The sequence below is a fragment of the Castor canadensis genome, chromosome 14 (genome assembly GCF_047511655.1).
Source record: "Castor canadensis chromosome 14, mCasCan1.hap1v2, whole genome shotgun sequence".
Lineage (NCBI taxonomy): Eukaryota > Metazoa > Chordata > Mammalia > Rodentia > Castoridae > Castor > Castor canadensis.
In genome coordinates, this window is record NC_133399.1 from 58758176 (window position 1) to 58769467 (window position 11292).

The 11292-nt window shown below is 41.4% G+C and overlaps 1 protein-coding gene and 1 non-coding gene across 3 annotated transcripts in view; one reads left to right on the forward strand and one right to left on the reverse strand.

Moving 5' to 3' along the window:
- Rab11fip1 (RAB11 family interacting protein 1) overlaps positions 1 to 11009 on the forward strand; it is a 30995-nt gene extending 19986 nt beyond the window's left edge. For both annotated transcript variants that reach the window (XM_020156817.2, XM_074054643.1), the window contains 2 exons: positions 743 to 851; positions 7142 to 11009. In XM_020156817.2, the coding sequence (XP_020012406.2) occupies positions 743 to 851; positions 7142 to 7360 (328 nt within the window). In that variant the 3' untranslated portion in view covers positions 7361 to 11009. The remainder of the gene's footprint in view (positions 1 to 742; positions 852 to 7141) is intronic.
- On the reverse strand, positions 1825 to 1897 carry Trnat-agu (transfer RNA threonine (anticodon AGU)). Its single transcript has one exon. It is a non-coding gene; the product is annotated as a tRNA-Thr (tRNA).
- Positions 11010 to 11292: the final 283 nt, after the last annotated feature.

Sequence of the window (11292 nt, forward strand, 5' to 3'; positions counted from 1 at the left end):
GGGAGAGATGTCCCCTCTTTGCTTTAACCTGTAGAGGTCATAGCTTCCCATGGCACAGAGAATCCTGATGTCACAACCTGCCTGGCTGGCTGGCAGGGCCTGTCTCATGAGGGCTGTCCCTTGTGGTGGGATACCTCACGATCATGGTAGGAGGTAGCTTAGCAATAGTTCTGCACAGTCAGATTCGGAGCCCTCTGACTGCAGAAATATAGTGTGAGCAGTATCTTGAGAATCTCAGAAAGCAGTGGCGATAGAGAGGTGGAATTGTGTGGTGTTGAAAACTTTCTTTAAGCACTATTTGAAAATTATGCTTGTTCTGAACTCTTCTTACTGTGGAGTCCTAACCTCCAAGAATAAGAGACTTTTTGGTTTTGTGTTTTTGAGGGGAGGTGGTGTCGTTGAGGATTGAACCCAGGGTCCCTTGCATGCTAAACACTTACTCTGCCGCTGAGCTGCACCACAGGCCTAACAGTCTTTAACATTCTAAGGGGCTCTGTGAGAACATCAGCACACCTGGCCAAGAAAGTGCTTTGCTGGCTTTTGCATGGCTGCCTAGTCCTGCTTTTTCTCAATTCCACAGGAACTGAGACGTCACAGTGGATATTGCACCAGAGATGTGAGCAGAGTGTGAGACATTCTCCTCTCCTCTTTGTCTTCCCTGCCAGTTGCAGGGAAGGAGGAGGGCAGTTCTCAGTTTTGTGGTTACAGGAAGGTTTCAGGATCCTTTTCTCCTTCTCTTTAGACTTCAACCGGTGAAGCCAATGAACACGACAGCCACCAAGATCAGTAACTCCAGCTTGGGAACTGCCACCATCATCAGTGAGAACATGATCAACGAAGCCATGATGAAGGTATGGATACGTTTTAAGCAGTTGGCATGTTAGGGATCTACAAAGCTCTCGTTTCTAGAATCTCCATGCCTAGCAGTGAATGCCTGTAGTTCCAGCTGCTTAGGAGGCAGAGGTGGGAGGATTGTTCACGCCCATTAGTTTGAGACCAGCCTGGGTGGCATAGCAAGTCTCCATCTCAAAGAAAGAAAAAAAGAATGCTAAAGCACTTCCCTAGCGTGCGCAATATGCTGGTGCTGGTCTCCAGTACCATAAGTCATCATTAGACACATCTCTGGGCAGCAGGCAATGCTGAGAGTTTCTTCGTGATATGACTGGCAGCTTTAGAATCTCTGGAAGCCCCCTGACTTTCCATTGGATGAATAATTACTTTTTCTCATATAGTTATTTATTGTTGACTTTTTTGCATGTCAGGCAACATGATTGTTACTTCTATTTATTTATTTTAATTTTAATTTTTGTATGCTAGGCAAGTACTCTATCACTGAGCTACATCCCCAGGCCCTGGTACTGTTTTTTAATGAGAGGAAAATTTCACCCACAGTCTGGCCCATTCAAATCAGATGTTTCTTTTTCCCATGTTTCCTTTTTATCTTTAAAATTCTTATTTATCAACAAGAATGCAAAATTCTTAAATTGTAATTTTTCCATAGATGGACTTGTTTTGTAATTTTATTTTCAAATAATTTCAAACAAAAAAGTTGCAAGAATAATACAAAGAATTCCTGTAAACCCTTCCTTCAGAGTTACTAATTGTTCAGATTTGTCCGGATTTGCTTTATCTCCTCCCTTCTCTCTCTCCTCCCTTCTCTCTCTCCTCCCTTCTCTCTCTCCTTTTTCTCCCCCTGTGTCTACATACATAGTTGCACATGTCACTTTTTTTCCTGACTCACTGGAAAATAAGTTGTACACACTCTGCCTTTTTTAAAACTCCTAAGTACTAGTGAATAATTCTTTTTTTTTTTTTTTTTTTTAATGGCAGTACTGGGGTTTGAACTCAGGGCCTCATGCTTACTAGGCAGACACTCTACCGCTTGAGCCACTCTGCCAGCTCTTTTTTCCATTGGGTATTTTCAAGATAGAGTTTACCTGGGTTTACCTCTGTCTAACTGTTTACCTGGGTTGGCTTTGAACTGTGATCCTCCTGATCTCTGCTCCTGAGTACCTAAGATTACAGATGTGAGCCACTGGCACCTGGCAATTAGTGAATTATTCTTAAAAGTACGGACATTCATCAAAATCTGGACATTTAACATTGATGTAACTCTGTTTTTTTCATCTACAGTACATATTTCAGTTTCACTAGTTATCCCAATAGTGTTCTATTTAGTTGTGTTTTTTTCCAGTCCAAGAGCCAATCGGGGTTACTCACTGCATTTAGTTGGGATAGAACACAGGACCTCGTACATGCTGAGCACATGCTTTGCTACACCACCAACCACCTTTCTGGTTTTAAAATCAGAAGAGTTTAGAATACTGCTTTGTTACAAACTCCCTTGACTCATTATCACACAGGCTGAAAGAGAAGACTTATAGAGGGACTGGTGACCTTTAGTGGGCAAGGATGTGTTACATTTCAAGTATGTGGAGAGGAACTTCCTAACTGACTACTAGGAACTGAAATCTGTAGAAATGAGTTGTTTTTCTGTTTTGTTTTGTTTTATGGTACTAGAGTTTGAACTTAGGGCTTATGCTTGTTAGGCCAGCCCTCTACCCCTTGAGCCATATTCTCAACATTTTTTGCATTAGGTGTTTTTTGAATAGGGTCTCACTTTTACGCCCAGGCCAGCCTGGACCTCAGTCCTCCTATTTATGGGTCCCTGAGATAACGAGCATGCATTGCCACCCCCAGTGTTTTTATTGGTTGAGATGGGGTCTGGTGAACTTATCACCCAGGTTGTCCTCTAACCATGATCGTCCTGATGTCTGCCTTCTGAGTAGCTAGAATTACAGCATGAGCCACTGCACTGGCTGCTTTTGTTTTTTTTTTTTTTAAAATAAAAATTTTTGCTGTGCTTCCATCACTTCTGAAAGCTGTTTTTTGTGTGTGCTGGGAATTGAAACCAGGACCTTGTGCATGCTGGGCCATACCCCCAGCCCCTGAGAGCAGTTTTTAAGTGTCTGAAGGCAGTTACTTTCTCCTTGTATCTTTGTCACTAGGAGCTGGGATAAAAGATTCATTGGAGGCTGGGGATCTGAGTCAAGTAAAAACAGCTTAGTAATCAAAACTAATTATTGTTGAAAACAAGTTAGCATCATCTAGCCCCCTTGTCCTCTCTTCCCTTGTAGCACATGCTAACAGTGGTAAGCTTTGTTCTCAAAATTACCAGCCATTGCCAGAACGTACCTAGTATGTTTTAGCCGTAGCTTAAAGATGTGTAATTACTATAAGTTGACCTTCTTCCTTACTGGCTGGCTTCTGTGTGAGCGTTGCAGATATAAGCAGTATACTGTCTTTCTGGAGTTAACAATATTTATCAGGAAATTGGGTCAAAGAACAGCATAAAGGTGATGATAGTGAAAGATACAATCATTTAGCAGTGTCCCATGCCTGCTTCCTTTTACTGTGAAAGGTTTTGTGGCCCTTCCTGGTATTTTGTTGCTGTTGTTGCTGGGATTGAACCAAGGGAGAAACACCACCTTTTATTTGGGAAGTTTGCAAGACACTTGACTTCCATTTTATTTACTCTTCAAAGCTCATTTAATCAGGGGCTTATCTCCTGGAACTGTCAAGAGAATAACTCACTCAAATGAAAGGCAGCTCTGCTTATTTTGCTCATGATTTGTAAACCAAGCTGCTGCCCTTCTGCTTGCCACAAGTCTCTTGGTCCTGGACCCTCCCTAGAAATATTCTGGGTAAATGTGGAAAGTTCCCTGGAGACTGCTATTGGCTTGCTGTATAATAGATGCTTTGTAGCAAGCATAAAACAGTATTTATAAAAATAACTGCTCTTTAGAATGTTGCAAAATAAGGGAGAGGTTAGGGAAAGAAATTGCATAGCTGAAGTTATGGAAAGCTAGCTGGATCTGTTGCTACAGTGATTTTTTTTTTCCTTAGCATTGTTTTAGGGCCTCTATTCTTTATAGATGATTTATAGCAGAGGAGTATATTATTTACCCAGGTGGCTGTAACACTTCCATTTGAAAATAGGAAAGCCAACTAGATCCAAAAATGTGTTATATGGAAAAAGTTGGACACACATTGATTGAATGCCTGTCATTATTGCAGCCATGTAAAAAGTAAAATCCAGTGTCCTAGTAGGAAGTACATGACAATGGGCACTGTTTTTTCCTTCCATTAGTGGGTATTTTCTCTGTGCCTTTTCCTCCCCATGGCCATTGCTCACTTTTTATAAGCCTGGATTGTTTTATATTTTAAAAAATCGCTTAATTACTGTCTTTTAGTGATTTCAAAGTCCTATAATTTTCCCCCTTTAATTATAGAATCCAAGTTGAGCACTGGTTGTCAGTTTGTATGAAGTGTCTTAAAGTATGTAGGCCTTTTTAATTCTAGATATTTACCTTAGGGAAATATTTGGAGATATGGCCATAGATTTTTTGCTCATGCATTTTAATAAGAATGTCTTACATAATTATGAAAGTAGAAAACAACCTAAGTATCTAGTAATAGAGGGTTAAAATAATGGTATTTTAAGTATCTATATTAAAGCAGTTTTAAAATAAAATTTAATGGTGAGAAATGCTCACATGATAATAATAATAACAAAAAGCTATAAAATTCTATTCTGTGATGCTAGAACATACCATAAAGAAATCCAGGAAAGGGACTAGCAGAGTGACTAAAGTGGTAGAGTATTGCCTAGCAAGCACAAGACCCTGGGTTCAATCCCCAGTACCATTAAAAAAAGAAAGAAAGAAAGAGGAAGGAAGGCAGGGAGGAAGAAAGAAACCCAAATGCTATGTGTTGGAATTATGCATAGTAGGTTTTGCCCCTTCTGTATCTGAGATTTTTTCACAATGAACAAATACTCCTTCTATGAATTTCTTTATTTATTTTTGGTGGCACTGGGGTTTGAACTCAGGGCCTCATGCTTGTTAGGCAGGTGCTCCTACCACCATTTCTTTATTTTTGAGACAGAGTCTCCCTGCATGGCCCAGACTGGCCTTGAACTTAAGATCCTACTGCTCAGCCTCCCAAGATCTGGGATCACAGGCATGTACCACCATACTTGGCTAAATATTCTCTTTATAATTAAGAACGTTCTAGATTTTTTGGGGGGGAGGGGGAATGAACTTTATTTTGCAGTGCTAGAGATTGAAACCAGGGCTTCACACATGCTAGGCAAGTGCTTTACCACTAAGTTACTTCCTTAGCCCTGGAAAATGAATTTTTTTGGGGGTGGCACTGGGGGTGTGTGTTTTGAATTCAGGGGCCTTGAGCTTGCTAAGCAGGTACTCTTCCACCTGGAAAATGAATTGTCAAGGTCTAGTTCAGATGCCACTGGATTTTGAGACTGTCCCAGTCACCTGGGAACAGTGATATGTTGCTTATTCAGGCTCCTTCAGCACATTGCACCTCTCTGGACTCTAACCTCAAACCTTGTATTACAGTCATTAAGTCCCTGACTGGGTAGACCTGTGGAGACCTGATGGTGCCATATGTAAGCTTCTTCTTCTATCTTTCAAACTCTCTTGTAGATTATCTTACATAATAAACTTTTTTTTTTAATGGTGACAGAACTTTAACCCAGGGCCTCGTGCATAATAAGCATGTAGCCCATCCCTAAGCTATATTCCCAGTCTCTAATAAATATTTTTAATAAATAAAATTCTCCTATTACACTAGAGGTATAATGTAAAAGCCACTGAGGACCAGGCATGGTGGTGCACATCTGTAATCCTAGTATTTGGGAGGCAGAGGCAGGAGTATCTCAAGTTCTAGGCCAGGCTAGGCTACATATTGAGACCTTGTCTCTTAAAACCAAAACCAAACCAACAATAAGACTTTTGAGGGGACATATTCAAAATTCCCCATCTTACCATGTTTAATGTACAATTTAGTTGTGTTAGGTAGATTCACGTTGCTATGTAGTTAATCTCCAGAACTCTTCCATATATTCAACTTTGTGCTTGAGTTTATTTTTGGAAGCACGAGTAGAGCGAGCTCGGGTGTAGCATGATAGAGACGCCGAGCGTGGGCAAGGCCCTGGGTTTGATCCCCAGCACGGCAAAAAAAAAAAAGAGTCAGAATGACTGAAGTCTAGACAAGACACCCTGAGAATGTATGCTTTCAACAAGTTTTTTAAAAAAAAGGACTTAAAGGTTATAGGACAAGTAGTTTTTGGAAACAGTCAAACATCTCACGTATTTATGAGCATCCTGAGTTCGGTCCAAACTGCTCTGTAGATGAAAATACCAGCATGTGTTTCTAAGTTATCCTGTGACCGAGCTTTTGTCTCTGGCTGGGTTTGGAGAATGGGATCTTCCTCTGATTTCTGGCATGTGTGCAGGCAGTTCACTGGATGGGTCGGGGCTTCCATCCTGTTGTTGAACAGTGATTTTGCCCTTAGCTTCTCAGCTCTGTGTTGACACTTGATGGTGCAAACTCCTAGTGTGCACAGAGGAGTGCACACTCATTTGAAGACCGAGTCCTCCAATGATTACTTTCTTTCTTTTTTTGTTAAGATAGGTTCTCACTATGTTGCCCAGGCTGGTTGCAAACTCGTAGGCACCAAGTGATCCTCCTGCCTCAGCATCCCAAGTAGCTGGTACAACAGATGTTACCACTGCACCTGACCAATTACTTTTCTTCCTTTATTTCTGGCAGTGCTTGTTATCAAACCCAGGGCCTCATGAATGCAAAGCAAGAACTCTACCACACCCCTCCAGCTGTTATTATACTTCTTGAAACCTCGCACCTAGAGTCTAGTCCAGAGGTCTGGAACCTGTAAGCCCAGTGTGGTTTTTTTTTTCTTCTTCTTTTGCAGTGAACCTAGGGGACTCCCGTGTGCTATGTACTAGGCAAGTACTCTACCATGGAACTACACTTCCCAGTTCCTGATTTTTATACTTTTAAAGGATTGTAAAACAAAAACAATAGATAAATAAATAAATACATGCAACAAAGGCCATATGGGGCCTGCAGAGTCTAAAATATTTAGTATATGGCTCTGTATAGAAGTTTCATCAGTCAACAACCTGTTTTCTCCCTGCATTGAAAATGGAGTTCCTAAAAGGCTCAAACTACATTTTCCTCTTCTGAATTCCTTTTAGATATTTGATTTCTATGTTGACTTTATAACCTTTTTTCCCCCTTCCTCTCCTTTCCAAAGAAATACAACCCCTCGGATCCTGCTTTTGCTTATGCACAGCTGACCCATGATGAGCTGATCCAATTGGTCCTCAAACAGAAGGAAACAATAAGCAAGAAGGAATTTCAGGTTCGTGAGCTGGAAGACTACATCGACAATCTGCTAGTCAGGGTCATGGAAGAAACCCCCAACATCCTCCGTATTCCGGCTCAGGTTGGCAAAAAAGCAGGAAAAATGTGAACCACCAGATTAAAACACTGAGATGTTTCTGCAAGCTTGTTTCCATCGGCTCTTCAGGTCAAGGACTTGGTCTGCCTGATAACCAGCCAACAGGCTCCCAATCTCTATCTTCCTTGCATGTTATCTGTCAAGATTTAATTCTATCAATTGATACCAGGTTAATTATTACAATGAATCTTTTACTGTATATTCCCAGGGTTTTATTTTTAAATGCCACTACTGTGCCTTTAACTAGGTTGTAAATATTGTATGCCCACCAGAGAAATGGTCATAAGACCTGACCCTGAGCCAGACATTCAGATGGTACTGGAGGTACTAATGTGTTTTAACACTGAGGTTTCTTTGATACTGAAAATTTTCAAATATGTACCTCCAGGCATTAAAACTTAGGGTGAAATGAGAACGAGACCACACAATTGGTACTGTGTTATGCCTAATTTCTTGGCCTTTGAGCAGCACAGGTGTGGATGTTGGCTCCAGATGCTTAATTTTGATATCAGATGAACTTACAAGACTTCTCAGGCTTGGTTCTTTTGGGTTTTTTTTTTTTGACTGGAGCAGAGCCATTTAGGTAAAGCCTATGAGTGTGTCTCTTAGACTCTAACAAGCTGCCTCTTCCAAAAAAAAAAATCAGTTCCCATCATCTCTAGCTTTCAAATGTGCTCTTTAGATCCATGGGGCCTTCTGGTGATACAAAAATGTAGAAAAGGGAATTGAAGAATTACTTTTCACTCAACTAGGGGAATTTGGTCAAAGTTCCTCTTCTTATGACAGTAGGGTTCCTGCTAGCTGGACTGGCCTGTTCAGTGCCTTGGTAAGAGATAGGTGAGCTTACTAAAACAGTTCTATGAGGTAGAGAATAATTTTAGTAAGGTTCCTTTGGCTATTTCCATTAGTGCCTTTGTTTGGCTTGCTGGTTTCCTTGGCAGCATTTCCTGGAGGTGATGGGTCCCACCAACAGCTCAAGATAAAGAAGGTTGGTGGTGTAGCTCAGTGGTAGAGTGCTTGCTTAGCACACGCAAGGCCAAGGTTCCATCCCCCGCAGCGCAATAACAAACGAAAAAGGAGGGGGCAAGTATAAACCCCTTAATGGTGTAGGCCATGAGGAACCACAGACTTTGACCCTGGGGACTTGAAATGCATCCACACACCTTGCCTTCTGGATGCTGCCTGTCCCTGCCCAAAAGGAAACCCAAGTTACTTCTGGAATACTGGGGAAGTTGTACTGAAGGGTTTAGTAAAGTTTAAAGGCCAGTAGAGAACAGAAATGCTTCATCCTTTAAACTGTTGCTTCTATTCTTCATGAATAGAGACTGACAGGTATTTTACTTCCTTGTTAGGAAGTTGTGAGGAGCAGAGCTAGGGATGTAGCTAAGTGGTAGAGTGCTTACCTAGAATGCATGAATCACTGAGTTTGAGCCATAGCACTGCAAAAATAAACAAACAAAAGAAGCAAGAAGATGATACTTATTTTTGGATTGCCGTTCTTTTGTTTTATATGAAACAGGGTCTCACTATGAGTGTAATGAGACCCTGCTGCCTCAGCTTCCTGAGTGCTGGAATTACAGGTGCACACCATCACTCCTGGTAGATTGCTGTATTTTTAAAACTAGATTAACGTGCATATTTTTTAAAATTAGGGCACTGGCCCCCTTCTTAACTAATATCTGCACACCAGGTTTTTCAGGTAATTTCACTGTTGGTCACCTCATGCTGAAATTAGTATATTTCATGTTGTGTGTATTTTTTTTCTCCTGCTTGAGATATAATCTCATCACATCTTGGCATCTCTCCTGGGGGAAGAATTATCACAGGCAGTGGTCTGGGCAGGGTTGAGATGGTGACAGTAATTAAATCGAGAATCTCTTCTGTATATGTCCCCATTATCTTGAGGGTAAGAAACAAGATGACTGGCAGCTGAATCCCTTTTCAGGATTGCGTTTGCTGCCACACTGGTTATATTGGAGCACTTTAATCTGAAGGTGATACTGTAAGTTGATTTATCTAAGTAGCTTTTAATACCCACAGCTATTTAATTTAATTTAATTTAATTCTTCCTCCAGTACTGGGGACCACTGTAAACTTCTCAGATGATGTATTTTTGTAGTGCTATAAAAATTTATTGACATGCTTATAAAGAAAACTGTATATCCACTTGAACTCTGAAAATGTACATGTATATATCTGTTCTGCATCATGTTTTTTTACTTGATATAAATGTATTACTGTGACAACTCAAGGGTGCTGGGAGAGCAGGTGTGCTGAGTAGTTCTCTTCCTTGGAAGAGCTGGCATGGAGACCTGCCTTGTTCATGAAGGCCTCAAAGATATTTGTTGCTAGGACCTTGGTATATAACTTGGTCAGCACTGGGAGGGATGTCTGGGTGGAGGAGTGAATTCCTATGCCCTGAAATGCCACTTGGGAACTCTGAAGAATGAAGGACAATTTATTTCAAGGGTGTCTGGCTTCTGCCAGAGCTGGAAAAAATTCATTTTATAGCATTCCTTGAACCTCACCAAGTAGATAACCTGAGGTCATTCAGTTAATGACTGTCCTTGAGGATTCAATGGGGACTGGTGGGGAGAGGTCTTATCTAAGAGAAGCTTTAGCCTGCTGTGAGCCATTAGCAGAGGTGGGTGGATAGGAGTACTGGAACTCTTGTATCTGGCATAGCCTAAGGGCGTCCATGGTCTCAGCAAGTATAGCTGGCACTTGCCTGTAGCTGCCCAGGCGCTGGAGGAAGCTGTGCTCTGGAGAAATGTGAGCGACTCTTTCCTTGCCCTTGCCTGGCTTCCTCCAGAAAGAACAGCCAGGATTTTAAGGCAGCATTGAATTAAATACCAGTGAACTTCAATTGGAGGTCAGCTTCATGAAAAAATGTCAGTCACTGAGCTGATTGTTTCATATCATCTCATTCCTTGGGCTTTGGCAGATGTGTTCTGCCCTTCTCTTTTATTCCAGTGAGATAACCTTGTTGAGGTAACAGAAGGGAGGAGCAAGCCACTGTACCCTTTGCTATGTTCACATCGGTGGGCCCCTGTGGAGGGCTGTGTAAGTGTGCATGAAGGAGATGAGCTGTATGTCTCCGGCTCTCTACCAGTGGGAGCTCAATGGGGTAGAGAGGGAGGACAGCACATGATGCTTTGCTACACACTCTATTGAGGCAAGAAGCCTGTTAATGTTAAATTATTAAAGATCTTTCTTCTTTGCATCCCTTCCTCCAGCCGGCCTTTTTTCTCTTTCTTTTTTTTTGGGGGTGGTGGTGGTGGTGGTTCTGGGAATTGAACCCAGGGCCTTGTATATGCTAAGCACATGCTGTATAAACCATTGAGCTACACGAGAACCCCACTGTTTTGTTGTTGTTGTTGTTGTTAATTAAGGATCCCTTAAGGCTGAAAAATTAATTGCTTTAGATGGGGAGCTTTACCTCCTAGTATCCATACCAACCTTTTCTGGATTCTCCTGTCCACCATGTGAGTAAATGAATTGACTTTCCTCCTCCAACTGCAGGATCACCCAGCGTTTCTGCATTACAGAATTATTATTTCCTGCTTTGTTACTTTGGGGAGTTTGAATTTCTTTGGGTTTGTTTTTAAGAAGTAACCTAAAAGTTCCTACAACACTAAATAAAATGGTTTTACCTTTCAAAGATTTGTCTCTGTACTTTAGTACATGTATGATAAAAGTTTTTTTCTGGACAGGTGCTGGTTGTTCACACCTGTAATTCTAGCTACTTGGGAGAGTAAATAGTTTGAGAGACCCCATCTCCAAAGTAAGCAGAGAAAAGTGGACTGGAGGCATGGCTTTGCAAGCACAAAGCCCTGAGTTCAAACCCCAGTTCCATCAAAAAAAAAGTTTCTTCTGTCTTCTTGGGAACTTAGGGTGTGTGTGTGACAGTTTCTTATCCCATGAGGGTCTGTCTCTTGGAGTCC